We start from the raw sequence: 27,691 nt of genomic DNA, 5'->3' as shown, positions 1-27,691 counted from the left end.
TTTTCCCACTAAATTCTCTAACTCGTGAGTTGACATCGTTGAGCTCTTACTGGTGCTAATATTTATCAGTTTCCCTTTAGGTAATCAGATCATCTGTAAATAATTCCTTTCTAGTCTTTTATGGCTCTTTCCTTTGGGCTGGGATTGCCAATACAAAGTTGCTGGGTGCTGGTGCTATTAGTGCAAATAATTCTACTTGATTTTATATATAGATGTTTGAAGGCGGCTTTGGACCTTTACACTTTTCCCTCATAAAGAACCAATAATGAGGACTACTCCGTTAATGTCTAAACAATAGTGCTTTATTGATAAAAGGTTAGTTTCAATGGATACAAAACTGCTGTGTAAAATAGTTTTTAAAATACATTTCTATAGATAAAGATGACCTCTTAGTTAAAGAGCAACTATCTATTAGCAAAAGTATTTATTTAGGTTTGGCTAAAAAAAAAAAAAAAAAAGGGATTTAAGAGTGCAGAGGTGTAGGACAACCCACCCAGCTTAACCCTAACCATCATGGGGGGGGCAGTTAGCACTGGGTAGTAATTTTACTTAAATGCACACGGGCTTACATCAACCACCTGCAAATGTCCCCTTGCCTCCCTTTAAACAGCTTTTACTGGCAGAGTTAATAAATACCAAAAGAACCCAAATAATTGGTCTTGAATGGAGGTACTCTAGAGTCATACACCTTTTCTTGGTGGAAACTTTGCATAATGTGCCTAAACCTAAAGCTTCTGACCAGTCACAATTATGCAACAGGGAAGGGTCAAGTCAGCAAGAACACAGTATACTTTGTACCATATTAATGTATTCTGACCCTCATTTTATTTTTTGGCTCAAACGGAAAAACCTCTTTATCCTCAGATGGAGCCTTTTCTCCATCTCAATCCCTCCTGTTACAGCAAAATGAAAATATTAAATAAACCAACACCTCCAGGTCTCCTTTCACCTGTTAATTTCTGGGGACCCATGTGCCAACGTCAGAAACACTGGGAAAAAGCCTGGGAGCATCAGCACCCTCAATCACGACAGGGAGACTGGCTTGGGAGATGGGGGCAGCGGGGGGGAGGCCAAGGCCACAGAACACAGAAAATACCAGGTGTGGCTCGGACTGGCGACATCTGCCAACCAGCCCAGATCTGAAATGTCTTTCATTCTTCCATGACACATGGAGAAATCTGTATTACATATAAATGAAGGAAATGGCAGTAGCTGAAATAAACAAGACAATCTGCACATTAAAAAAAATGATCACTGCTATTTGCCACCTTTTAGAAAACCATTCAAAAAAGAAACAGTTAAACAAAGCCAAATCAGGGAAACCTGGTTGGCATTTTGGGAGTCACAGGGCTGAGGCTTCAGGGCCTGTGACAGGTCTGGGTTCAGAGGCACCCACTCACCAGAGAACCCTCATTTCTACCACTGAGGCAGATTTCCTACACCTTCAGTTACAGAATATATTAAAGTGCAGTATAAAAATATAAAAATGTTAGTTTCTGAACAGATCAATTGTTAATTTTCCTTAAAAAGTTGTTTTTTAATTTAGTTGAGTAAAAATACCTTATTGACTCTCACCGTTGGTGAGAATCTTAGTTGCAAGATGAAAACTAGGGCCCACGGTGCTTTGTTTTTGTAGCAGAGTATAACCAGTAACGCTGAACACTACAAAAAGTGGCTTGTGACAAGTTCCCTGCCTAGTGGTTTAAAAAATGACCCAATATAAGAATCCAGAGACTTCTCAAAGTTTATCCCTAAAAACCTGTTTCTTAAAAGAAAGACATGTAAATATAAATGTGTATCTCATTAGATAATTGTGTCATTTGGTAAACAGTAAGTGTGCAGGTGAATTAATGGTACTGAACTATAGCAGCAAAACCCGTGTCAGGTGTCAGGTGTCGCACCCAAACAGAGGCAGGTAGGGAGGAGTCCCCGCACGACACATGTGCCCTGGTGAGTAAGCAGCCTTGTGCCTTGTCTGTCACCACATCCATGTCTCTATCACTCGGGAACATTCTGGGTAAATTTTAATGTTTCAGAAATACGAGTGCTCCTCAACGATTAATTGGTTAGGCCAGCCGAATCACAGTAACTACACATGCTCACTGATCCCTGGGAATCGATCCCGACATTAGTGGTTAGTTAAGGTGAAAGAAAATGAAAATGCAAAGTTCACTCACAAACATAAAGTATACCCTAGTAACGAATACAAATGTTTAAAGTACTTCATACAAAAGAATATGGCGAAAGTTTAAAAAAGTTAAAATCCTGGGCCACAGGCACTGTAACATGTGGTCCGGCACCCCTCCAACGATTTCTTGAAAACACAGAGCTGTATTACTCATCCGGAATGTTTTATCTTGCAAAGTGTTTTCTGGAAAAACAAAGCACAACATGTTGAAAGGCTTTGATCAGTAACAGCATTATTTTTTGTGTAACAGAGCACAAACTGGCCATAGGACCGCAGTGTTAACCAAGGCAAACGTCCTTTATAAGGCACTGGGAAACAAAGTACAGCAAAACTGAGAAGTGTATAAAAATATCGATTGATTTTCTGTACCTAAAGTCGAATTTTCATAATTAAAGCTTTAAAAGCAACAGCAGCAAGGTCAGAGTAAAAGGGAGACACCTATGAGCCTATCGGCCACCCAGCCTGGAGGAGCCCGCCCCTGCATCCCCGCTTCTTTCCGCTTCCCCCGTCTGCTCCCAATCTGCTTTCGCTGTCGGCCACTGGAGTCACTAGCTATGTGACCACAGGCAGATCGTTTTACACCCCGGCCCAGCATCAGTGCCCTTACTGGTGAAGTGTGAACTTGGCACGCACCCCTGGGACTGTCCCAAGGTCTCCGTGATGACGAAAGTAAAGCGGCCAACTCTGACGCACGCTGGGGCTGCATGGATGGTCCCTTCTAGTAGCTGCTTACACTGGACGTGTCTCTCTGTGCCTTTCTGTGCGTATATTTTACTACTAAAACCTCTCCCAACAAGCCACGCAAGGCAGGGGCTGTTTTGGTGACCAATGCGCCAGTGTGCTCCTCTAAGTCCTCCCTTCATCACCTGTCCCTCTGTCGTGGAGAACTTATGACAGGTTTCCAGGCCTCTGGGCTCCTTGCCCTCTATCTCATCAATCCTGCCATGTGTCAGCTAAGCCTTGGGTCACTCACGTCACCTCCCTGTTTTCACCAACACTTTTGCGCCTCTACGACTAGATCCCTGACTTGCAGTGAGAGTCCTCCTCTACGCAGACCCGCACCAGCTCAAACTGTCCAGCCCGCTGTCTGTCTGCCGTGGAACGGTCTGCCCTCACCCAGCCCCGTGTAACTGCTGCTTCCTATGGCTGAACTCTCCGGCCTTCCTCTTGGAGGTGATGACAGCAGCCACCTAAACAGCTGAGTGCCCACCTGTCCAGAGGACACAAGGAAGCTCTGCCTAGTCCTGGGTCCCTGGTGTCTGCAGACTCCCTTCAAGCAGGAAGGCCGGACTTACTACGTGACTTGCGATTACCAGGGGATGGAGCAGAGCTGTGGTGACGAGCGGGAGGTCAACGACTCCATCGGGGTAACCCTGCCCTACCTGGCATAACCCACCCGCTCTCTTGCCAGCTTTACTTTTGGTCTCCACAAGCCATTTAATAACATTTAAAATTCCCTCTGAAGAGATGTTTTCAGCTTTAATAAACTTCTACTCGTGTAACTAATACGAGCTACTTTAACATAATTTTTCTTCTACTGCCCACCATAGTTACAGCTCAGAAAACAGGAAGACTTTTTATTTTTACTAGGCTGGAGGAGTGGAGACGCTTCCATTTTTAGGAACAGCCCTCTTTCCCTCAAGACCAGGGATGCAGAGACAGACTTCAAAATGCCAAGCATGAGTGACAAAGGCCTGTCATCCAGGCATCCTCACCACCTCACACGTGGTGCCCGTGGACCCCGCCGTCGCCGTCCCCGCCCTGCATCTGCAGCTGCATCTGCGCCTGCATCCTCGCGATCATCTCCTGCATGCGGCGGAGCTACGAGCACAAGACGTGGGGACACGTTACTGGTTGTCAGGGTCTGCTGTCCCTTATTCTTGACAGGTGTTCTGTGAGTCCTACGATTTCAACTTCTATGCTTTCCCGAAACATGACAGAGTTAACATACAAAGGACTCTCACAAACCAGTAAGACAATCAGCAACTCAACAGAATATTGAACAAATAAAAATATGCAATTCAAGTAAAAAACAGAAATTATCAATAAACAGGAGTAAAAAAAGACAAGATAAAGATAATATTTTTTAATTTAAAAGGCTGGAGAAAACTGCAGCGCCCAGGGATGATATGCAGCCAAGGGGTGCGGGGCTGGTCCCAGCCACTCGCACGGCCAATGTTTGCCCTTCGTTATCCCTGTCAAGTTTCATCCTTGTGGTTTCTATGTGTTTAGAAAGACCTCTAGGCAGCTGTTACGAAACACTCACCGAAACTTTTTTCAGGTAACTTAGCGGGTTTTTAAAATTTAAATAGTTGACATATATTGAATTAATTTGGCCAAAGAAGCAAGTCCTACTTTCCTTTCCGAAAGGCTGGCCTGTTCTACCATTGTTTACTGTGTCTGGATTCCACAACTCTACAGGTCTCGGGGCCAGCTTCATCACGGAGGACGTTTCCGCTCTCCCACAGGTCCCAAGTGTGCGCCCAGGCGGCGGCCCACGCCCGGCCACACCCTCCAGACAAGCCCTGTTCTCCCACATGTCTGTGACCAGTGAAGCCAGCCCCCTCTCATTAATCCACTCCTTACTGTGCCCCGTTTCCCATGCTTAGTCTTCAAAACACACATTACGATTAATTTGTCAAGCTCTCCCCAGAAAAAAACACTCAGCAGACACACACGACTCCGTTGGAACTGCACTAAATTTAGAGATTAACTTAGAACTAGGATCTGGAAATTAAGCATCCTAACAAGCTCTGTGTATATTAAAATTCTGAAAATTTTGTCACTAGGTTTTTAGTTTCTTTCTCATGTTAAGTTCTATGTATTTCTTAAATTTTTGTTAGTGGCTGTGAATGGGTTTCTTTCGTTAAATTTTCTAATTGGTTACAACCTATGCATAGAAAAACTGACTTTCGAATGTTACAAAATCAGTCACGTTACTACAGTCTGTTTCCAAGCTTTCTATTAAACTGCTACTGGAGAATAAATGAGGTGATACGTGCAAAGCAATATGCATACTATGTACAGATTTATGTAAAAAATACATTAGTTATGTGAGCTATTTTCTTTCTCAAAAAATAAGCTAACTACAAATAACACTTTTTGATGTAAACTAAACAGCTTTAGACTGAAAAACAGTCCTTTTCTACTTACCTCAGCTTCCTTTTCCAGCAAAATCTGGTCTTTATTCATGTCCTCATTTTCCACTTTTCTAAGAGTTAAAAGAAATTACAATTATAATATTGCAACAAATGTAAGTTGGTTATTTTTGATGACAAGATAACACTTCATTTTACATATCTGAGAAATATTATCTAGTTAAAATTACATAAACTTTTTCACTTTTCTGACTAATGACATCAAAAAGAATGCTGAAAAAAGAGCAACATGAAATGGAAAATTCCAGAGATTCTCTAAGCTGGGATAACATTTTCATCTTTACCTACTCAAAAAATAATAGCTATTACCTGGCGAATACCCCTTTTAAAGTTAACCTTTATGCACAGACTATAACCATTACACGGCATCTGACGTCTAAGCAGAGGCGGCCAGCAGAGGCCCTCTGCGCTCACGAGGACACAGCTTCTCGTAACCAGTGGCTGGGGCGGGGGTGGGGTGGGGTGGGGGGGTGGTCACAGCCAGGCCAGCTTTTCCTCAGAGTGAGACCTCCTTGCCTCTGACACCTTTCTTAATGTCTGGTCCCCACATTAATATTAATGTATATCTCATACGTATCACAAATCCACCACATTTTTAAAAAATGTGAACATTTCAAGGAACTACGATACAGAAAATTCTTTTATGTGTGTATCACTTATTTGTTAAACTCTAAGCAGAGATGTGATTTTATCAGATACAAATCAGGTCTCAAACAAAAACCTATTAGGACTGTGAAAAAGAAAAGCCAAGACGGGGCGGCCACGTGAGTTTTGGAGGTGGGGAAGGGGGCCTGCTGCCCTCCCCTGATGAGGGCGCTGCGGTTTAACACCCTCCCTCATAGACTCAAAGCTAGTGCCCGGCCCTCCCATCTGAAGCTGTTCTTTATGTGCAGATGATTAAAGACTACCTTTAATCACTCACACTAAAGAGCAGGCTAAAAAACCACAAAAACTAGTGTCTTATAACAAGAAACCAAATCATGTTGCTTAGAGGTCAAGAAGGCCGAGCTAAACCCATCCAGGAGGGGGACGGCATAACCTGGGGTGACACACTATGCACAGAGGGGGACAGCATGACTCGAGCAATAACCTGCCGCCTCTTTTGAGCCTCTCGGAGCGGAAGTTCTCGTAGTGCAGATCCTGGGTCACCTCTTGGAGGTCCTGCATGTGGGTGCTGAAAGAGAAGAGAATGTGGGGCTGGGCCGCGCGCGCCACCGCGCTGGGAACCGCCAGTGGAGGACGTGGAAGAAACCCTCGTGACGAAACCCCCTCAACCTGGTAAACGACGCGAAGTCTCTGAGATTCCAGGGTGGGGGGTCGAGACTACGGAGACGTCTGCAGAGGTATGTCTCTCCGTGCTACCCAGGAAATGACACGCAGACACACTCGCCCGACAGGGCCCGGCGAAGAGTCCCTTTCGCAGGGACTCTGCCACAAGCACTGCCAAGCTCTGCATGAGACCATCGCCGCTGGACAGAGGCGGATACACAACGAGATTTGAGTTTTTAGGCAACCAATGTCTGAAACGGGATACACGTTTCTAAACATAACTACAGGAGCGGCACTTGCCTCTTCTAACCCAGGGGCCCTCAGCCCCCGGGCCGCAGACTGGTACCAGTCCTGGCCTGGTAGGGACCGGGCCGCACAGCAGGAGGGGAGCGGCTTCGAGGAGCAAGGCTTAGCCTATGTGTGCAGCTGCTCCCCAGCGCATCCCCGCCTCGGCTCTGCCTCAGCTCCTCATGGGCCCACCGTCCCTGGTGCCAGAAGAGCTGGGGGCCGCTGGTCTCATCACCATAGGAAGACACTCCTCCTTAAGCCTGATTTTTGGCCCAGTGTCTCTAAACATGTTGGTGCTCGTAAATGAGCGAAGGTGTCACTTCCTGTTACCCGTAATCCAGGGCTGCTGTCCCTCTGAGAAACACACAATTGACCCCGGAGCTGTCTTCGGGATCCACACTGCCCTTGACGGGACCCTGCCACCCAAGGGCTCATCCTGGAGAGCTGGGTTCACGTTAACTACCTTACGCAGGGACTGAATTTCGCTTACCATTAGCTTGAATAGTAATTTTAATGATGTTTTTGTGATTTTAGTTCACTCGAAGTTGCTACACCAAGCGGACCCTGTGTGGCACACAAGCAACTTCCAGTTGTTCCGCGTTCATCTGGGTCCGCCTCCTCCGAGCTCTGTGGGCTGCGGAGGTCACGGATTTTAGCTGTGCTCCGTCCTTCAGCCTCTTTACTCAAGAGCAACAGCACTGCACACATGTTACTGGACGCGAAAGCTACTTTTAGGGGAAAGCAGTCTGTTCTCGTCATGGGGTGCTCCACTTGCTAAGAGGCCATCAAGCATCGTGGGCTGGCCAGGGCGTCCCAGGAGCCTGAGGCCGACTGGCCATGGTAACGCACGTCAGCCAGCGCCAGGGAAGCCGCCGCTGCCCGCGCCGCTGAGCCCACCCGGTCCTCAGGGAGCAGGAGCTGGCCCAGGCTGGTTCAGGGCGTTTACTTTTAGCCTCGAAGGAGACCTGGGAGATCACTGGGGAGTGTATGAAGCTCCCGGCCACGGGTGAAGGGGCTGGTTGGTGTATCGCCAAGGGGGACTCCAGTGAGGGCCTCCGGCACCATGCCCAGTGGCCCCCGTGGCAGCTCAATGCGCTGGAAGCTGCCTCTGTGGCCACTGGCCACTCCCACCAGGAAGCCACCAGGAAGCGCTGCCCCGGGCTCCACACTGCTAACGGGGCAGGGGCGTCTTACATGAGCATCGTCCTCAGCTTCAGAAAGTCATTGTGCTCCGGGTTCTCCACCTCCACGACACCCCACGGGTAGAGGCGACCTCTGACCTTCTTGCCTTTGGCTTCAATCAGCTGATTTGATCCGACCACAGAGAACGGGATGCTGGCCTAGAGAGGGACAGCCAGGCTAGACAGACTCCACGTGGGGACCCGGTGCTCACGGCGCACGCATAGGGCACTTGGCTGCTTACTACCAAGTTTTCTTGGAAAGCTACTGGCACACAAACAACGTTTGACTTCAAAGTGGCAGTTACCTCCCCTGTGGGACAAACCGCCTGAAAGAAATTAAACCTGCAATGAGATTTCTGACCCTTATGGTGACAATGAGGTCCAAACCTATTTAAAGCACAGACACTATTGCAAGCACACCTACCCAGACACTTTCTGAGTCAAGCCTCCCAGGATTCCGCCCTGTGCCAACTCCTTTTGTTTTGAAGGCAGGCGACACAAATAGGCCTTGGCGACCTCATGCACCTGAAGACAGAGTTCTTACCTTGAGGAGCCTAGTCTGCTCTTTAAAATCTTCGTCTTCATCCGATTCTGCATCAGGCAAGTGATAGATCTTGATGTTATGTTCTTCGATTTCATCCAGAATCTGAAAGAACGTCGAGACCAGTAACAATTTTAACAAACTGCACAAATTCTAGTCAAGTCCAACTCGACCTATTTGAAAATATGTCAAATTACCCAAACGTCAATAAAGAAACAGGTTACGACGGTTACTTTCCAATGACTTCACGCAGGGCCGAAGGCGTTTCTACGTTAGGTCCTGTCCACGATGGCAGTGACGCCACCATCACTTCAACGTGCACAGCGGCCACGATAAAAGCATGTCATAACAGGCCCTAAGGTCGCCACATGCCACCACGGAAGACACTGAGGCACGAGAGGAGCCACACGTTGTCGCCAAGGGTCCCTGAGGAAGGGCAGGAGTCTAAGGGGAGGAGGAGGGAGAGGTGCCCGGGGAAGGCCTTGTCAGAGCCAAGGAGGGGAGGGCGCGAGAGGTAGGTTTTGGAAGTAACAGCAAATCTAGGAAGGCTGGAGTGCAGGACACCGAGTCAGGAGGACCACCGGAGGGACCAAGTGGAGAGTCCCCTGAACACCATAATGGGGGTCTGGGAATCCGGATTTTAACAGGCAGAAACTGGCCAGTGGTAGAGCCTCATACTCTATGCTGTCGCCAGGCTGTGGAGGGGCTGGGCTGAGGCCAGCCGGTCTCTCATTAGTCACTGACCTAGACACCCAGTACTGCACCACCTATGAGGCGGGGAGCTGTGCCCACTCACACGCCAGGGCCTGGGCCTTGTGCACGGATAGAAGGGGCTCTGCGACAAGGAACCTCACCTCGCAGGGTGGTCTGACCATAAGAACCCCAATGGACAGGTCACATCCCAAGCATGTGCATCTTTCCTGAAAGGGTCCCCTGCCCTCACTTGGCCAAGCTGCTGCTTCTGTGCCTCTAGGGTCATGCACCTTTGTGACGTCCCTCTAAGACACTCCTCCTTAAGCCTCGATCTTAACTGTCCTATAGTCTGCACCACCTCGCTTCCCTGCCTCTGTGTGAACTTCCTTATGGTCCCTCCTTAACCTCAAATGCATAAAAGAAGCCGCAAAACCGTCACTCCCCAGAGCATTTAAACCATGCCCCATCCCCGCCGCCACCACATATATCATCAGCTTGGCTCAAATTCTTACAAAAATTCTCTATAGGTTTGGATGTTTCTTAGTCAACGGCCCTCAAGGGAAGGGAGAACATAAACCAAGTCAGCAGGAAACACCCTACCTCGAACCCTGCTCACGGATCTATTCTTAGTATGACCCTTCTGGCCTCGAATGACCAAAACCTTAGACTTAAGGCACAGTCTGCATCCACTCAGGCCCTGATAAAGGCCCTCTGCCCCGCCCCAACTCCCGCACCTTACTGCCTGGCATCCTTTCCTATCCTTCCCTAGTTCCTCCTTCCTGAAGGAGATGGAGGAGGCAGCGGCCAGCAAGAGGAAGGGCTCTGCCCGCTCCTGCCACGCCATCTCTCTATGCTGGCCCCAGAAAGAGGGCGCGCACTGCGGATGAAAATGGACTTGGGAAATAGTTAATAAATAGGCGATTCAGAATTGCAAGAGGGGAGTGAGAAGTGCGCAATCGGGATGAGCACCCGTCTCAGTGTGAGTGATTGCGAGGATTGTGGGACGATCCACGGTGCCAGGGAAGCTGGAAGACAAGCTTGTGAGGGCAAGAAGGCTTCTGTTCACACCCGTGGGTCACGTGAAAAGTGGGGTTCTCAGACAGGAAAAGCAGAAGCCACCGGGGATGACGTGATAGAATAACAGTAAGCAATGCCAACATCCCAGGATTGGGAGTCAGGAAGGTGGTAAAGAGGCAGGCAGGTGGGTCTTGGGACACAGCAAAGCCCACGGGTGAGGATGAAGGCCAGGGATGGCCCCACATGCCAAGCCCAAACAGGATACCTGCAGCTGGACCGCGAGCCAGTGTGGAAGAGCCTGAGAGCAGCTGGAACAGCACGAAGTGCAGGCTACAAAAAGCAGCGCTGGCGGAGGCCTGCAGGAGGCTCCTGGGGACCAGGGAGGGGCAGCGCCGGTGGGCAGCGGGAGGACCGGCAGTGGGAGGGGCGCAGACCGGGAGAAGGAATTACAAAGGCCTGAGACGAAGCACTAAAAAGGTTCCCACTCACTGCAGGCTTTGCCATCGGGCCCTGTGCGTTTTGGATACGGGATCAGACACGAGCACGGAGCGTGCTGTGACGTGCCCCTTCCCCTCCGTCTCCGTCGTTGAACCAAACACCCTATAAAAGATGAAGCTCCCGCTTAAAACACCTATGTAAAGCACAAAAATGCCCAAGCTTTCGGGGGCTCTTCCAAGGGCCTGAATATTTCCTAACAGACTGGCAGTCACCTGAGACAATAAGGAAATGGCTGAGAAATATGAGCACAATTTAATAACTGCTATGGAGAAGATTGCCAGAAGAACGTGGAAACACCAAAATCAAACGGTGATGTCATCTGCAACATGATAGCCACGTCTGAAAACAAAAGGAAAGCAGGAAACGGGAGGCCGGGAGAATGCGCATGGCCAGCAGTGGGACGGCGGCTCACAAGAGCGGTCTGAGCGATCGGGGGACTCACGCTGGAATGGGACACCACTTCCCATCCTCCGGTGGGACGTCCTTGGCAAACACTGGTAACAAACCCAGGACTGTTCCAGGAGGTGGAGAGAAGAGCCTGCTTTGGGGATCTGCGGTCATAAATCTGAGGGAAACGGATCCATCATTCAAAAATTTAAATGTGCATCGACTTCCTTCCTAACAATTCATCTCACACACAGTTGCGAGGAGAGACGGATATTGACGTTCGCTATGTAAACAGTGCTGAGTGCTCCTGTCCTAAACTCCTGGAACACACAGGTGACCCAAACAGAGGTTCCTGACATCAGGTCCGAGGGGACGGTAGGAAGGCCCAGGAATACACTGAAGAAATGCTCTGTGTGCACTCAGCAGAGTCAGGGAAAGTGGGAGTGCTTTCTGGGTGCACTGGGATCTCAGAAAGTCAAATGTCAGAATGACATGTAGATAGTTGATCCTCCTCCGAAAAAAAAGACACACACAGACATGTTCCAGAAGGACAGATACTGTTACCAGTGCTTGCTTTGTGGAAAATCAAAGGAACTCGTATTTGTAGAATTTAGCATGCGAGTCTGGACTTTCTTAAGCACACAAACAAGTATATAATTTTAAAAAGGTAAATAGTTAAACTTATACCAGAGAAGCAACAAAGAAGCTTCACGGGGTAACGCAGAAGAGGGTGCTGCAGAGACAACCGGCCAGCGCTGCAGCCGCTGGGAAGTGAGGGCACAGCGGGAGGCAGACAGCTGCAACGCCACACCTCTCTGGCCAAACACGGGCCCTTAACACGCTACGACACCCGACTATTACAACTCGTGCACGTTCCTAAGTGGACCGTGTAGAGCAAACTGTGTAGCTGGAATAGGAGAAGTTCACGGAAGTGACCACACGCCCACGGCCACACCATTTACCGGACGCGTCGCGGAGTCTGCTCACCAGCCACCCTGTAAGTCACTGGCGGCATTTTCGCCTAAGGTGAATTATGAAAGACAGTAAAGGCTCAACACCTCTTTGTGAAGGCAAAGTACTAAAAAACCACAAGTACCACATACTGCTTAAAAACCCCCACCGAACCCCACATCTCACGCCCCCACTCCCGTGAGACACTCACCCTCTTCTTCAGGCGCTCACGCTCCTTCAGAGTGAGTGTGTCGGCTTTTGCGATGACAGGCACGATGTTGACCTTGTTGTGTATCGCCTTCATAAACGCAACGTCTAAGGGCTTAAGTCTACAAATGATTTGAGAAGTGCCACATGCTTAGGGAAAAAAGATCACACACAACTTTTTCTCTCAAAATGATTTCAATTCTTACATTGGAATGTGCAGTTTGGGGGCAGGATGCACACCCGCGTGGTGTTACGGACCCCGAGTCGCCACAGCAGGGGCGTGCGGCCACTCACCCGTGTCCGAAGGGCGAGATGAAGTAGAAGCAGCAATGCACCCTGTTGTCGATGATGTGCCGCCGGTTCAGGCCACTCTCGTCATGCAGATACCGTTCGAACTGCTCATCGACGTAGGAGATGATCGTCTTAAAACTGAGAGGAGCACGGATGCCAAGGGTCATGGGCCACCAAGGCAGGTGGGCCCTAACTTCAAAGACGAAATGAGTCTTCCTAGCCCCTGACCCCCTACCGAATACAAGCTAAAATTCATCTGTAGGAGAGAAAGGAAGCTGTGACCTGGATTCGCAAGACGGAGATGTGTGGAAACTGCCAAACATAATGACCTCCAAGTGCTGGGGTCAAAAGCCTGAAAAGAACAGTCTCGGGGAGCCTGAGACGACCGAGTAAAGACCCAGGGTTGCCACCGCTTTACAAGGTGTCTGTGACGGGGACGAGGGGTACAGTGGCAGCAGAGGACGCGGGCACGAGAGCAGGTGTGTAAACTGTGCAGCGGCACATCTGCGTGACACAGAGACGACTGGCAGAAGGACAAGTCCCTGACGGAGGAGGAGGAGGAGGAGGAGGAAGAGGAGGAAGAGGAGGAAGAGGAGGAAGAGGAGGAAGAGGAGGAAGAGAGGAAGAGGAGGAAGAGGAGGAAGAGGAGGAAGAGAGGAAGAGGAGAAGAGGAGGAAGAGGAGTGAAGAGGAGGAAGAGGAGGAAGAGGAGGAAGAGGAGGAGGAGGAGGAGGAGGAGGAGGAGGAAGAGGAAGGCTTCCCTCCTCTGTCTGCTTGTCCAGGGCAGGAGGCGGTGCCCGTCCTGCCCATGGTGAGCGGGGCCAGGGCTCTGTGTGGTCAACGAACACGGCGCTCTCGGCGCAGCCCTGGCACAGGCCGCTCGGCCACTATCCCTTCCTGTCCTTGTCTGTGCAAATGATGCCAGTGAGCAGCCCCTCAGAGGCACCACGTCTCGAGTGCGTCTGAGAGATTCCACGTCCTCACACACGGCAGGAGGAACACGGTGCCCCAGTGTTGAGGCCATGGCCATGGCTCAGGTTGGGCGGCTTCGCTCACACCAGCGCTGGCTGGCTGGCTGGCTGGCTCTCAGATCTCACTAGGATGCTTTTTGAGAAAAATACCATTCCCTATGAAACTGCTTATTCAAAACGTCATTGACGTGCTTTAAATCATCTCGTTTTATGACATAGTTACTCCAAACCGTGAAATCAGTCATTGACACTATAAATTTGAATACATTAGGACAAATGTAAATAGGCGCTGTGTCCCAGGGGAGTGCGTACCAATCCCTGCAGTTGATGGCATCACCGTAGCCAGGGGTGTCCACCACTGTCAGGCGCAGCTTGACCCCTCGCTCCTCAATCTCAACAGTCGAGGCCTCAATCTGGACAGTTCTTTCAATTTTCTCTAGAAAAGAAACAAACTTAATAAGAGAATGTGCCTTAACAGTGAGCCAGTTTGCGAAGAGAAGAAATGACCTGTTAGTTACTTTCTTCTTATTAAGCAAGTGATTTGGAAGTCACTACCTCTCTCTGAGGAAGGTTCTCAGGAGGTGACATGAGGATTGTGTAAAAATGATCCCAAAGTCAGCAAGGGAAACGCTGAAGCCAAGATTAAAGGGCTGCCTGGGAAGGTAGAATGTCTTTTCCTCTAAAGACTGAATTTAACACCACTCGTGAAAGGGTGGCCTGGCCCCGTGCAGCAGCCCCGGCCCCAGGCTCGGCCTCTATGGGCCTAATCCACTCCCTCGACACCCACTCATGGATGCCGGGGTGTGCTGACACCGGAGTCGGACGACATCCACTCCCAGTCACCTCCTGCTCACACACGTTTCTAAGACACCCCTGTCACTGGATCCTCTTGTCAAACATACACCGCAGACAGGAACTATTTACCACACTTTACAGACAAAGAAAAACTAGGCGAGGACAGACCCGGGTCAGAGTCTACAACACAAGTGCAGCATGCCCTTCCCTCCCGAAATGACGCCTTCCTTGTGTTTAAGCTGAACAAAAGCCAACAAAACACAAGGCTAAAGCGTAAAAGACCACATGAGCTCTTCAACAACTGTCACACAGAAGTATAGAGGACGGTGAAGGGACGTTTCTACCTGCAGCTCCAGGTATGATTCTTTCTGGGTAGAGATCGGTCAGGAACAGGCTGTTGATGAGAGTCGACTTGCCTAGACCCGATTCACCTGCACGTGAGAATGAGAATGACATCACGACGTTGTCACACAGGTCATCTGCAGAGCATTATGGGAGGCCTGGCAGGGGGCTGAGCACCTCACAAACAGCATTCTCGACTCCACACAACTGAATTTGGTCCACTCTGCCTCGTTCTAGCGACGGGACAGCGGTGCTCACAGGCCAGCAACCTGCCCAGGGCGGGCCCTCTGTCTGCAGCCAGGTCTGGGGGACGTCACGATTCGTGCACAAGATCAGAAACACGACCTCGCCTCTTCACAGGTGTGTGGAAGAGTTTAGAGACGGGTCTTTATTTTTTGATAAATAGAATGCAAAGCAGGTTTTTCGGTTATGAGTTTTACTAATTGTGTTTAACTTATCACATTTTCAGAAAACTGAACATACCAACTTAACAATGGCAACAGCACTACACCTGCCTCCCGAGCTGTGGGAAGGGGAAACCAGCAGACGCCGAGCCTCTCGTGCACACGCCCACCCGCGATCGCCAGCAACCAGGGTGGGGGAGGGCACTTCCCTCTTCCTGTTTTGACCCCCCTACCCCCCGCCACTGGGGTCCCAACTCTGCCAAGTGCCAACCCCCCGCTCACTGCCGACCGGAGCATGACCATTTAATGCATTAAGAATCTCTAACTACTGTAACTACATATTCTGAATATTTGAAATCTAACTGCAAAGAAGATGCAAAAAGTTAAATCTTATACTCGAAGGAGCAAGAACAGACGGCATCGCTTCATTGTTTGTTGTCATCTAAGGCTGGACTCTGCATGGAGAGGCGCTTGTGAACCTGGTGCCCAAATGTCGCCTGGGCTCCCCGGTCTGAACCGTCTCTGCTGAGTCCCGCACAGTATACGGAAGGCGTACAGGCCTGTTTCAAAATCATTGTTGTTGGGAAAATCGAGACCCAAAGAGGGAACGTGAAACGTGTAGATGGACAAAGTCAAGATCACACTTTAACCAGCCTGCAATTTTCACAGATGAAAAGGAAATTAAAAGGAGAAAAGCAGAATTACACGTTAAACACATCCAAACGAGAACATGAAAATGTGGCTAGATGTGTCACCCTATCAGTTCCCCGTCAGTAAACAGCCCTGCAACGCCCCTTTACGTCCTTTACCACACTTGAAGGGGCTTTACCAGAACGCGCTAAATCCTTTCTGCATCCCTGGCATAGGTATCACTGCTGGGTCACAGGAGAAAGCAGGACAGATCAGTCCCTGCTCCCGTTGAGCTCTGCACTCCAGCAGGGAGATGACAGTCGCTCTACTACCAGCTGAGTCGTGACAGCTGTGGAAAATAAAGCTCAACAGTCGCTCTACTACCAGCTGAGTCGTGACAGCTGTGGAAAATAAAGCTGAAAAGAGACCAGTTGCAGAACCTGAGCAGAGGCACCTGAGCCTCTTTCCAAACAGCAGTAGCAACACCCCAGTGGCTGATTCTAAGTCTTAACTGAGCGTGTAAGTGGCCACGTCGTTTGGAATAGCGCCTGCGTGACACCTACAAGCGATGCTCGTTCACTCAGAGCACACTGCCCCGGGGTGTGCCTCTGGGTGGCCTGGCTCTGCTCTCTCTGCTTCCAGGAACCTCTGCCCCAGCGAGTTGTTTTTCACACAAGTGCCTTTAAAAGGGCAAAACAAGACCCAAGAGATTTGGACCAGTGTAAATCCATCACTGTCCAAAAAATGTAGCGCGAAACACGCTGGGGCCAGGTACCCTTTGAAAGCAGTGACAGCAAAGACTGACAGCGATGGGAGGCACTGAGTTTGAGAAGGGTTCCCGGTCACCCATGAGGAAGACAGAGTGTCAGGCACCAGGGGGCACCACGACACGAGAAATACGCGCAGAGGAGAAAAAGCTGAGCTTCCTTTCACAATAACCATCCTGAGATCCTATCAGGCAAATTGTCAGGAAAGCTTTAGATTTTCATCTGATTTAACCAACACAAGAAACTGCTTCCCCAAACAAGGGTACAAGGGCCTTTTCCGAAGGCCCGTGAAGGGCAGTATTCTAAGTGGTCAGCTTTTCTGCCCGTTCTATCACGAGTGAAGGAGATGGCAGGACGGAGCTCCAAGGAGAAGGATGTTCCCACAGGCCCCAGTGCAAAGTGCCACCCACTCCGGGCTCACGTGCCTGCAGGAAGGAAGACCTGCAGCCTGGGTGTGTGTTCTCGGAACGCAGGAACCTACAATTGCGCCAGCATATTTTCATTTTCTAAGCTTAGTTCTGAAGTTCTCAGTGCTCACTCTAACCCTCTTGTGAACTTGGTCACACTAGCCATCCTACTCTCAAGCAGGGAACATATTTGGCGATACGCTTTATAATTTTAATCTTGCTTTTCTTGAAACTGAGTGGCCACCCCGCATAATTCTGGGAGGCCAATAACTTGATGGAACTTATTGCCAGCTATTACCCTTTGAGCAGGCACTTCAGCATGGTCATGTTCTCATGGACCTGCCACCTGGCTTCTGCCTTGAGGTCTTTACATTTATTTGTGATTTTAAAATTCCTTGCAGATTGCTGCCCAAACATATGTAGTCTTTCATTTGCATGTGGTGTGCCATTTTGGGAAATTTCTTATTTCTTTAGAAGTCTGCCATAATTTTAAAAACTACACCTTTTCTCTTTAATAGTTCCTGGCTCACAAGCTGGGTACATTGGGGTTTTCCTGACATGCCTCAAGCTACTATCAGTTACAATTTAAACGTTGAGGGTTCTGTGGTCAGCTTTCTAGTTGTTCAGTACCTATCTTACCCTTAATCTCCCACCTACCTGCTTTTATATATTATATATTTTTACACCTACAGCACCTGTTCTTCTAGGTGGCCTCCCATCCAAGTGCTAAACAGCCTATCTTCAGAGATCAGACAGGATCAGGCGTGTTCAGGGTGGCATGGCCGTAGACGCCTTTTAAATCAACTTCGCCGAGGTATGGTTTACCTGTACCTTGATCAGTTAAGTGCACTCATTTAAACTGTACAGTCGGATTAATTTTGACAACAGTATGCATTCAGGTGACCTCCACTCAAGATGATCTCTCTACCCTCTCTAGCCCCCAGTTTATGCATATGTCAATCTGCTTGTCACTACAGACTGTCCTAGAACTTCCCAAGTGTGGGCTCACACAGCTCGCCCTCTTTCGTGCCTGGCTGCTCCTGCTCAGCATAATTAACCTGAGCGTAGTTAACCGTGCTGCACACACTGAGCGGTGCTCCTGCACGGGCACAGCCTTCTGCCAGTCCACCCTCCTGCTGCTGCGACCCTCCTTCCTTTCACTCTGCCTTGTCCATCAGCATGTAACTGACACGGTTGTGTTCGAGTCTGTCTTCTGCTACACTTTTTCTACTTGTCTTTTTTTTTCTTTTCCTTTCTTTTGAATTGAGTACTTTTTAAAAAATATATTCTATTTTATTGAAGCTACTGACTTTTCACCAAATCTTTATTTTTCTAGTGGCCGCAATGGAGTTTAAATATGCACCATTAATTAACTTGGCGGTCTTCCCTCAAATATTATATGGCATCGCGTAACCCAAGAAGCTTACGAGATGCTTCATTTACCCTCCTGTCCTCTGTGCTAACCCTGTTCATTTCATTCCTCCATGTTCCACATTACTTGTTTAAAAGCCAGTTATCTTTGAAAAACTTAAAAAGCAAGAAGCCTCTTACGTTCAACATATCTGCATTTCCAGTGCTCTCCCCTCTTGTTGGCCTGCAGAGCCTCATTTAAGATTTCCTATGTGCCAGTCTAACGGTGATAAAGTCTCAGCTTATTTATCTGAACATGTATTTCGTCTTTTTTTTAACCTTTATTTTAAAGGGGTTTTTTTGATAATCAGAACTCTAGGCTGACGATTTTATTCCTTCGGTACTTTAAGCCGTCATTGCTTATGAGAAGTCAGCGGTCTTACCTTTGATCCCTGTATGCATTTTCCTAGCTAATTTTGATTTTCTCTGTTCACCAGTTGTTCTCAGCTCCTCCCCCTTGCGCGCCCTGGCGTGCTCTTCTTCGAATCGCTCTGGTGTTTCTTTTAGCCCGGATGCTTTCTTGCGGCCTTTTCTTTGCAGTGCGTAATTTGCTGTTGAGCCAATCAGAAACCTTTTCATCTCGGATGTTGTATTTTTCTTAATCTCTGGAAGTTCCATTTGGTTCTTTGTTTTCTTCCATTTATCTCATTACATTCATGTTTTCCTTTAAGTGCAGGTACACATTTAAAATACTTAAAGTCCTCGTTTGTCTATTCTAGCACCTGCCATTTCTGAATCTACTGCCTAATTTTTCTCATTATGTGCCAATTTTTTGGCTTCTCAGCATACCCAATAAATAACTTCCTACTGGATACTAGGTATTGTGAATGTTACGCTGTAAAGGCCTGGACTCGATGTCCTCTGAGTGATGGGCCTTGTCCTGGAAAGTAATTTGCAAATCAGCTGGATCCTTTCAGGTCTTGCTTCAAGCTTTGTTGGGGAGGGTTTAAGCAGCCTTCACGTTTGCACCGGCCCTACCCTCCCAAGCAGGGGCTTTCTGGGGTTTCCCCCGGGGACCCTACTCTGACTGTCTAACTCTGTGTAATCTCCAGTTGGACTCAGTCCCGTGGTTCCATGCTGCCTAGCCTCTGAAATTTAACCCCACCCACAAGCACTTCCATGTTCAGCCGCAGTGTCTGAGGAACCCCAATGCAGATCTCTGGAGTTCTTCTTTGGAACTCTGCCATGCTATCTCAGGACCCAGTCACCTCAGCTTCCCTGGACTGTGATCCGCCCTTCGGCTCTGAGACCCTTATGCTGACTTCTTCCTGGAGCAGAGCAGGTAAATGGCAGAAAGCGGGAACGACTTTACAGTGTGTAAACTTTTCCTTCTCTCAAGGATGAAAGTCTGCACTGCCTATTGCAGAATGTCCTAAAAGAACTGTTTGTTGCTCTACTTTGATCAGCCTTTTAGATCTTCATGCCAGGAGGACTACTAGTCTGATGGCAGTTATTTCAGAGATCAGCAAACTACAACCCGCAGATCAAACCTAGTCTGCCACCTTGTAAATACAGCTTACTGGAACACTACTTGCCTATCTGTTGACATTGCGAGCGGCTGCTCCCCATGACCACAGTAGAGTTGAATGGTTGTACTGAAAAATGTATGGTTCACAAAACCTTAAAAATTTACCACCTGGCCCTTTAGGGAAAGATAGAATAAACAAATTACTCTATCATGGCCAGAAGCAAAAATTATTGCCTACTTTTGAATGCATTAAAATTAAGTAACTGTGACAGATCACACTGGAATTCTCTCTTGTATTAGGAACTTGAACTTGCACGATCATTATCACGAATTGTGATCCTAAAACATGTCACTATTCAGTTCTCTGGACCAAAGGTCCCAAAAATTTCTTTCATTTCAGATTTATGAGCTATTTAACCCAGGAGACAATCATCTGTCCTACTCATACATGACCATCACCAGCCTACCTCCGCATGTTTTGGAGAATTCTGCAGTTATCGAGAATGAAATAAAATGCAACATGGTTAGCAGAGTTTACAGCTCCTCGGCCGGTAACTAACTCATCATGTTAGGCTTGCTAATAGACATGCTCCAGCCCATGGTAAAATATATCTGATACAACATAAAAAAATTTCAATTTCAAAGGACTTTAATAATTTTTAAAAACCTTGTATAGTAAGTATTGTTGTTTGTTTAAAATACGTCTACCATAAGGACGTGGTTCCATAGTGTAGCAGTTAGCACATCTGCTTTACATGCAGAAGGTCCCGGGTTTGTACCCTAGTGGAGCCACGGTCCATGGTCTATGACCATGCCACCTTGAACAAGCCCAATGTCTGATCTCAGAAGCTAAGCAAAGTCAGGCCTGGTCAGTACTTGGATGGGAGATCACCTAGGAAGACCAGGTGCTGTAGACATAAACAATAATAAATAATAAAAAAAAATAAAAATAAGATACGTCCACCGTAAAAATTTAAGGAGTTATTTTTTTTAGTATTAAACACACCTCTGATTAAACGTGTATTAGTTATCTACTAATATGGAAATTACTATCAATTCAGAGGCCTAAAACAACAATAAACATTTATTATTTCATACATTTTTCGGGTCAGGAATTTGGGAGTGTACTATTGTGGGTGGTTATCGCTTGGGGGCAGCGGTTCTCTCATGCAGTAACAGCCAATGTCAGCCAAGATGGCTATCATGACAGGCTTAACTGGGGCTGGAGGGTGTTTCTGAGATGGTCCTTTACATGGCTTCTGGCAAGCTTCAACTCCTTGCCCTGAGGGGCTTTGCTACAATGCTGCTGGAGTGTCTTTCCAACACAGTGGCTAGCTTCCCCCAGAAAAGTGAGTCAAGAGAAGGCAAGGTACAAGCCACACGTCTTTTATAACCCAGTCTTGAAGCCATACACCTTCACTTCTGCAGTGAACTACTGGCTACACAGGTGAGCCCTATTCAAAGTGGGAGGGCACTGGAAAGCTGCACGAATACCAGCAGGTAAGGATCAGTGCGTGACATTTTGGAAGCTTGTTGCCACAGTGAGTAAAAACTTTCACTACATATAAATAAATGACAGAAAAATTATAATTTTACTCAAGCAAAATTTTCTAAAAATTCTCTGTCCCCCAAATTCCCAAGTTATTTGATTCTGCTATCAAAGGAATTTTCCCTATGATGTTAGGGGTAATGCTATCATTATATCCCAGGTTGGGATGGGGAGACAGCCACACACTTAATAAGCTGGAGAGTAGAAGTTAATTTCTTACCGACCACCATCAGTGTGAACTCGAAACCTTTTTTCACTGATTTTCGGTGAACTTGGTTGGGAAGATTTGCAAATCCAACATAGCCAGGAGTTTCTGGATTTATAAACTGAGTTGGTTGTTGCTAAAACAAGATTTTACCAAAAAAAAAGAGAGCAAATAAACACCTTATTAGTTGCTTTTAAGATATAATCAAGCTGTGACATATATATCACTAGTTCTTGCAAGTTAAAAACACATAACATCAAAATGTCGCTTCTATCAGAAAACCGATGGTACTCACTTAAGAACGTTAAAAAGAAAAACCAATGCAGTATCATTCCATGCCAATATGCTGACCTAAAATTACATTTCTGTTAAGTGATTAAACAATCCATAAAAGAAAATACTTCCAGGTGTCAGGTGTGATGTCTTTGTGAAAAGTATTCAAGAAACATCATGTCTCTAGCTATATACCTAGAGCCTCATCAAGGACAAGGCAGGCAACTGAGGGGTCAGCTTTTGAATATCTAGCTTCGAAGACTGAGAGAGAGAAGACTGAGAATGAGGGCGCGATCACAGCTGACAACACCAGAATGTCGACGTTCCCTGATAGACGGACACCTGATCTGAGGAGTGATATCTGACAAAGCCAGCACAGGAAAGCTGGAGAAGGGGGCAGTGGCATACTATAAATGGGAGGAAATCAAAGACACAGCAACCGACACATTAGACGAACTGATTTATTTTCTACATGTATATTCACACATGCACATGTGTAAAAAGAACATTCCCAAAATGTTATTCACAAAAGTGGTTATTTCTGGGTGATGGAATTACAGTTATTTTCCTTTCCTCTCATTTGTGTTCTACACTAATACTTGTATAAAAAGCAAAAGTCAGTGTGATGCTTACGCATCAGACGATAAGGAACACCCAGAGATTCAAAAACAAAAGGCAAAAAGAAATGATAATCTTGTAATTTTAACCTCAAGTTCTGCTTTTCTCAGCATGCCTTTTAGAACTAATTTACTTCAAGGTTCTAGGCTAATTTGCAAGGGCTAATGTAAGCCAATTTATCAGGTTTAAGAGTCCCGCCAATTTCATCCTGATAATTAGTAGAATTTTAAATTATTTTTTGATTAGTCTTCTGGAAATGATCTAAAGACCCTAAATGGATTGTTATTGATGTGTTTAGAAACAAGAAATTGGAAATCTGAAATAAGAAAGCTCAAAGCTTTTAGGACAATTAAATTAGAAACCTGTTTTAATGAATCATATATATCACTTATATTAAAACAATGAGTAATAACTCTTGACTATAAACAGTCTGAAAAATAAGTCTCTCCTCATACCGTAGATAAATGAAGTGAGCTCTTACCTTAGACATCTTTAGTGAAGTTGTCAATCTGCAACAAAAAAAAATACACGTATATCTATAACATATACATTTAATTTTGCATGGATATAAAAGACACATAAGGCATCAATAGCTTCTCAATCATATCAAATACCCAGAAATGATGAAATTATCTCATTATGAAATTACACAATTAGGCCGATGAAAGCAAATATATACCTACTTATATACATTCCAGTTTCAACAGTCTTCGAACTTTTTTAGTACTGATGATGTGTTAAGCGCTACAGACGAGCTCATGGAACTGTCATCTCCTTTCTCTCTGAACCTTTTTAACAAAGGGGCCTGGCGAGTGCGGTTTGCCACCTGCCGTAGACTCCCTGAGCTCCTGAGAACTAGGCTGAGGGCACTGGACTGCTTGAGAAGTGTGTCAGAGATGCTTGGAATTTTAATACAAGCTTTAGAAGTCTTGAAGCTTTGGAAAATGTGTGGTCTGTAGGCTAACCTCTGGTAACAAAGAGATGAATGCGGCCAGATTTGATTCCCTCTGGGGCTTAAGAAGGTATTGCAAAACTTCTTTCACCTTCTGGCCTGCCCATTTCCGCCCAACCTCAACATTCCTGAGTGCTGCGCGCGCACGCACGCTGTTTCCCTTTTGAATGGAAATGTTCCCCACCAGCTCTAAAGAAATGAGGCCCCTACGCCCCCACGTACAGCTGGTTAACCACCGTATGGGCAGGATTTGTAAGCTTTTAAGGCTAGAGTATGTGAAAGAAGGGTTCTTAGTCTCGGTTCTCCTTAGTAGTGGCCCACTGAAAGCCTGACCTTTCCTTACGTCTGGCAAGAATGAGGGGGAAAGAGAAGGGCGAGATGAATACTTATATGCAGTCTGTGAGCGGCTACTTGCTATGACATTACTAATGAAGGGGGGGGCCATTATCAGGTGAAGCCTAGAGCTCAAAGGACTAACAAGCAGGTGAAGCCGGATCTACAATAACCAAAATGTTTTCAGCCTAGGTAGTGAAATTAAGGTAAGCTTACACGAAAGTAGAGCTACTAGGCAAGAGAAGGAGATGAATCAGAGAACATCTGCCATTGGTTTACGGAAATATCCTGAATTTTAATAAAGCAGTTTACTTAGTGTTTTCGCTAGACTTGGTTGCTGGGTTTTACAGAAGTCTCAGCATTCGTTCATATGATTTTATCCTTTATCTTGCTGTAACAAGTTATATTGATAGATACTTTAGGTATGTTTCTGGAATCTAATTGCCAGCAAATATTCAGAGAACTTTTGCATTTATGTTGATGAGTGAGGCAGACCTACGGCTAACTAGCTAGCTTTCTTAGGTCTCCATTGAGGTTTGTCGCTAAAGTTGTGCTGTCTTCACTAAAAAACTGAAGTGCTTTCCATTTTTACGTAGTGGCTTGAATGGCAGCGGTGCTAGGTGTTCTGGGCTGGATGGAGTTCGGCTCCATCTAGTCTTGGCCTCTCTTCCTTGGTAGATCTTACCTGGCTGTTCAGTGGCATTTGTTCTGAACGGGTTTTCCAGTACCTGGTTCCCTTCTGGTAACCTGTCTAGGAAGTCATCTGTTTCTTCCAGATTTCTGAATTTGTGGCTATCTTGAAACATGTAGTCTCCTGTATCTGTGATTTCACCTCCTATATCGTCTTTTCTAGATGTATTTGCTTCTTTCCTTAAAGGGACTTCTGAGAATTTGTTTCGAAGAACCAATTTTTGGATTTACTTACCTTTCTGTTAAGAGTGATTACTTCTTAATATCATCAGAACCAAATTTCATTATTTTCAGTGTTCCTTCACAATGAAAATACATAAAACCCAAATTCTCATTTGAGTCTATGAGGCTTTCGCTGTGTCTTAGATTTTGCTTGTCTTCTTTCCAGTGCTTTCTAGACAGCATGTGGTTCTGCTTTTGTTACCCTCCTTGATTCAATGGTTATCCAGGAACGTTCCAAATTGGGAGTTATTTTTATCACACATACCTTGCCATTTTAACAGATCATGATTTGTGAACACCTACTGTAAAAATCTCTTAAAGTTTGTTGAAATTTCTTTATACCGGCTACATAATTTACATTTAGTTGCTTTTTCTTTATGCCACCAACTGAAGTGCCCGGTTTCCAATTAGACAGTCTTGACCAGAACACAAAATGCCAAAAGCTGTGATTAATTTAAACCATGGTGCAGACCAGCTGGACCCCCAAACCTCAGAAATGTGGTCAAGTGAAAATTTTATTCTCAGGTTGTGCTCATTCTAGATGCTAAAAAACGTTTAAATTTTTTTCTCCTTGACCTATGGCTTCCTTCTTTCACAGCATACCCCAATCCCAATTCACATAGAAGAAGCCAACTTTTCCAAAAGATGAAGAACAGATAGTGGCTTAAACATATTTTGTTGGTGGTGTTTAAACTGATGGATTATCCATAACTACCATTCATTGACGTGTTACTCTTGTATTTATGTACATCACCCCAGTCCAAAAAATGACCTTGTAGTGTAGGACCCAGAAGGTCTGTAACCGCCTATCCAGAGCCCTTGGAATGTTCTGGCATTCAGATTCTTTGGATTTGAGAAAGGCACACGTATGGTACACCAAATTAACACCCTTGGCCGCATCTGGGGCAGCACCCTGCAATCGAATGTGTTTTCTGTAGTGACCTGTGGGGACCATTAGCACATAGTGGGATAAACACAGGATACATAAACGGCTTCAACACAATTCTCTTAATAGATGATTTTGGAGGTCCCCCCTCTGGGAAAAGTAACAAAAATTCTTCTTTTTTCAGCAGTTTGCCTTTGGAGTTGAGTATAAAAGGGATCTGAATCACATTTACGAATCCTTATAGGGGGAGGTTGCCCCCCAACCCCTCCCCATTTCCCTAGGTCATCCTGCTAGTCAAAAAGCAAATCTGATCTGATTGAAAATCCCTGTTCTTTACCCTGGGCTGCTGTGCTGGCATAACAATTAAGATGAAAAGTAGAATATCAGGATCTCCCTTATAGCTCAGTCACTGCCCAGATCTGACAGAGCAGTACACACTGCAGGGTAGGGTGCTGGGTGGCGCAGAGACAGACTGAGTTGAAACTACCAAAAGTGAAAATGATGAACCTCGATTTACAAACACCAGGAAACAACTTCATAATCCCTCACCCCATCATATACCACCCCGTACGATGGCGAGGCTGCTTCAGAACATTAAATTTAGGTGTTGTAACGACTGGAGTCGTTCAACCAATACTGGAGAGCCTATATGTGGGGGTCACTGTGCTAGGTAATGGGTAAGGGTGACAAGATGCACACATTCCCTAGGCAAGCAAAGGCGGCGGTAACTGGGGTCCAGGCAAAAGAAAGGGCTTCGACCAAGGAAGGCCAAAGGTGAGAAATACCACAGCAGCTTCAGCAAGTGCAATGTGGTTGGGTCATGTGATTGGGCGGGGTGTGGGGGAGAGGACAAACAAGGTAGGGGGGGTGATACTGACAAAAATTGAGGCCGGAAAAATAAAAGGTGGCCAGGTTTTGGGATCCTGTGGGCCTCGTGGGAGTTGGGGCTTTACTGAAAGCATCTGTGGCCTCCGTCGGTCTCCGCGCGAACGGCAGCCGGTCTCCACCTGTGGCCTCCGGGTTTGGCCCTGCATAGGACAGGGGCCGCTGCCTCCTCTCGCCGCCCCGTCTCTGCGGCCAGGCAGGGCCTGGGAGTTAACAAGGCCGCAAGGACTTCTCGAGACTTATTCTCTGCCGGGGGCTGACGGGATAGACTGGCCCATGTCAGGGCGACAAAAGGATGGCCGTACGACGAAAGCGCCCGACAGGCCACAACCTGCACTTTCGCTCCCGTATCAGGACCACCACGACCACCACCCGCGCGTCCGGCACCCCGGGCCCATTACTGAGACCGCTCCACGATCTTCACACAGGGTGAGCAAGGGGCCAGGCGGGTGCTCCCGGGACACTCCCGGCGCTTCCGCCCGAGCCACGGCTCCGGGGAGAGAAGGCCCGCGGGCCGGCCGCCCCTCCCCCACACCGCGCGACCAGCCCCGCGCGCCCCGAGCGCGCCCCCTGCCCTCTCTGCGTCGGCCCACAGCTCGCACCGCGGCGGCGGGGACCCCCGGCGAGACACTCACCGCGGAGGAGACGAAGAACCGGAGCCGACTGACCGCGCCGCGGACCGCCCAGCGCCCGCCACCCGCTCGCGCCCGCCCCGCCCCGCGCGCACGCGGACGGCGTCACCACGTCGCCGCGCCCCTTTGCCAACGCTCTGCTCCCCTCCCCCCGTCCCGGCTCCCCAGTGCGCAGGCGCGGGCGCATCCGCGTCTCCGCCTCTGCGCAGGCGCCGTGCCCCTCCCACGGCGGTTGGCCATATAGAGGCTGGGGGTGGGGGGAGGTCAAGCGTAGCCTCTTCTCCTTTACCAAGATGGCGGCTCGTCCCTGTTTCGCCACAGTTCCTACCTTATGAGCTTGGTTTCCTTGCGCTGATAAGAGTGGAACAGGTAATGTGATTCTTCGCCTTGTGGGTAACTAGAGTGGGAGGAAGCGCGTTTCTTTAGCAGGAGCTGAGTGACCGCTGAGGAGAAGAGGGGCGGTCGGGGTGGGTGGAACGGACGGCGGTACGGGTGCGGAGCGACCGCAGGGAGGGGGGCCTTCGCCTCCGGCCCTCTCCTCCAGGAAGATGGCGGCAGCACCGAGCTGGGAGCGCTGGAGCGGG

General features: G+C 47.6%; 2 protein-coding genes across 6 annotated transcripts in view; one reads left to right on the top strand and one right to left on the bottom strand.

The window, feature by feature from the left end:
• Positions 1-280: 280 nt before the first annotated feature.
• SEPTIN2 (septin 2) lies at positions 281-27,691 on the bottom strand. 3 transcript variants are annotated; one of them, XM_039861236.1, is made up of 13 exons: positions 27,436-27,691; positions 22,989-23,016; positions 21,632-21,752; positions 14,779-14,865; positions 13,952-14,075; positions 12,673-12,807; positions 12,383-12,500; positions 8,629-8,730; positions 8,098-8,243; positions 6,437-6,520; positions 5,342-5,399; positions 3,904-4,009; positions 281-2,371 (listed from the first exon to the last, which is right to left on the bottom strand). In XM_039861236.1, the coding sequence occupies exons 2-12, from the start codon at positions 22,995-22,997 to the stop codon at positions 3,908-3,910; spliced, it is 1,086 nt and encodes a 361-aa protein (XP_039717170.1). In that variant the 5' UTR covers positions 22,998-23,016; positions 27,436-27,691; the 3' UTR covers positions 281-2,371; positions 3,904-3,907. The 3 variants fall into 3 exon arrangements, with proteins under 3 accessions (XP_039717170.1, XP_039717150.1, XP_039717159.1); XM_039861216.1 differs by lacking the exon at positions 27,436-27,691 and adding an exon at positions 27,111-27,209; XM_039861225.1 differs by lacking the exon at positions 27,436-27,691 and adding an exon at positions 27,111-27,209 and having other exon boundaries at positions 3,907-4,009.
• Positions 27,332-27,691, top strand: part of HDLBP (high density lipoprotein binding protein) — a 62,676-nt gene continuing 62,316 nt past the window's right edge. The window contains exon 1 of one of the 3 annotated variants that reach the window (XM_039861102.1): positions 27,332-27,476. The gene's annotated coding sequence lies outside the window, so the exon portion shown is untranslated. The remainder of the gene's footprint in view (positions 27,477-27,691) is intronic. The other 2 variants (XM_039861104.1, XM_039861122.1) reach the window with 2 other exon arrangements.

The sequence above is a fragment of the Pteropus medius genome, unplaced genomic scaffold, assembly GCF_902729225.1.
Source record: "Pteropus medius unplaced genomic scaffold, Ma_sr-lr_union100, whole genome shotgun sequence".
Taxonomy (NCBI): Eukaryota; Metazoa; Chordata; class Mammalia; order Chiroptera; family Pteropodidae; genus Pteropus; species Pteropus medius.
The sequence above is the reverse complement of the archived record's forward strand: the minus strand, read 5'-3'. Positions and strand labels throughout refer to the sequence as shown.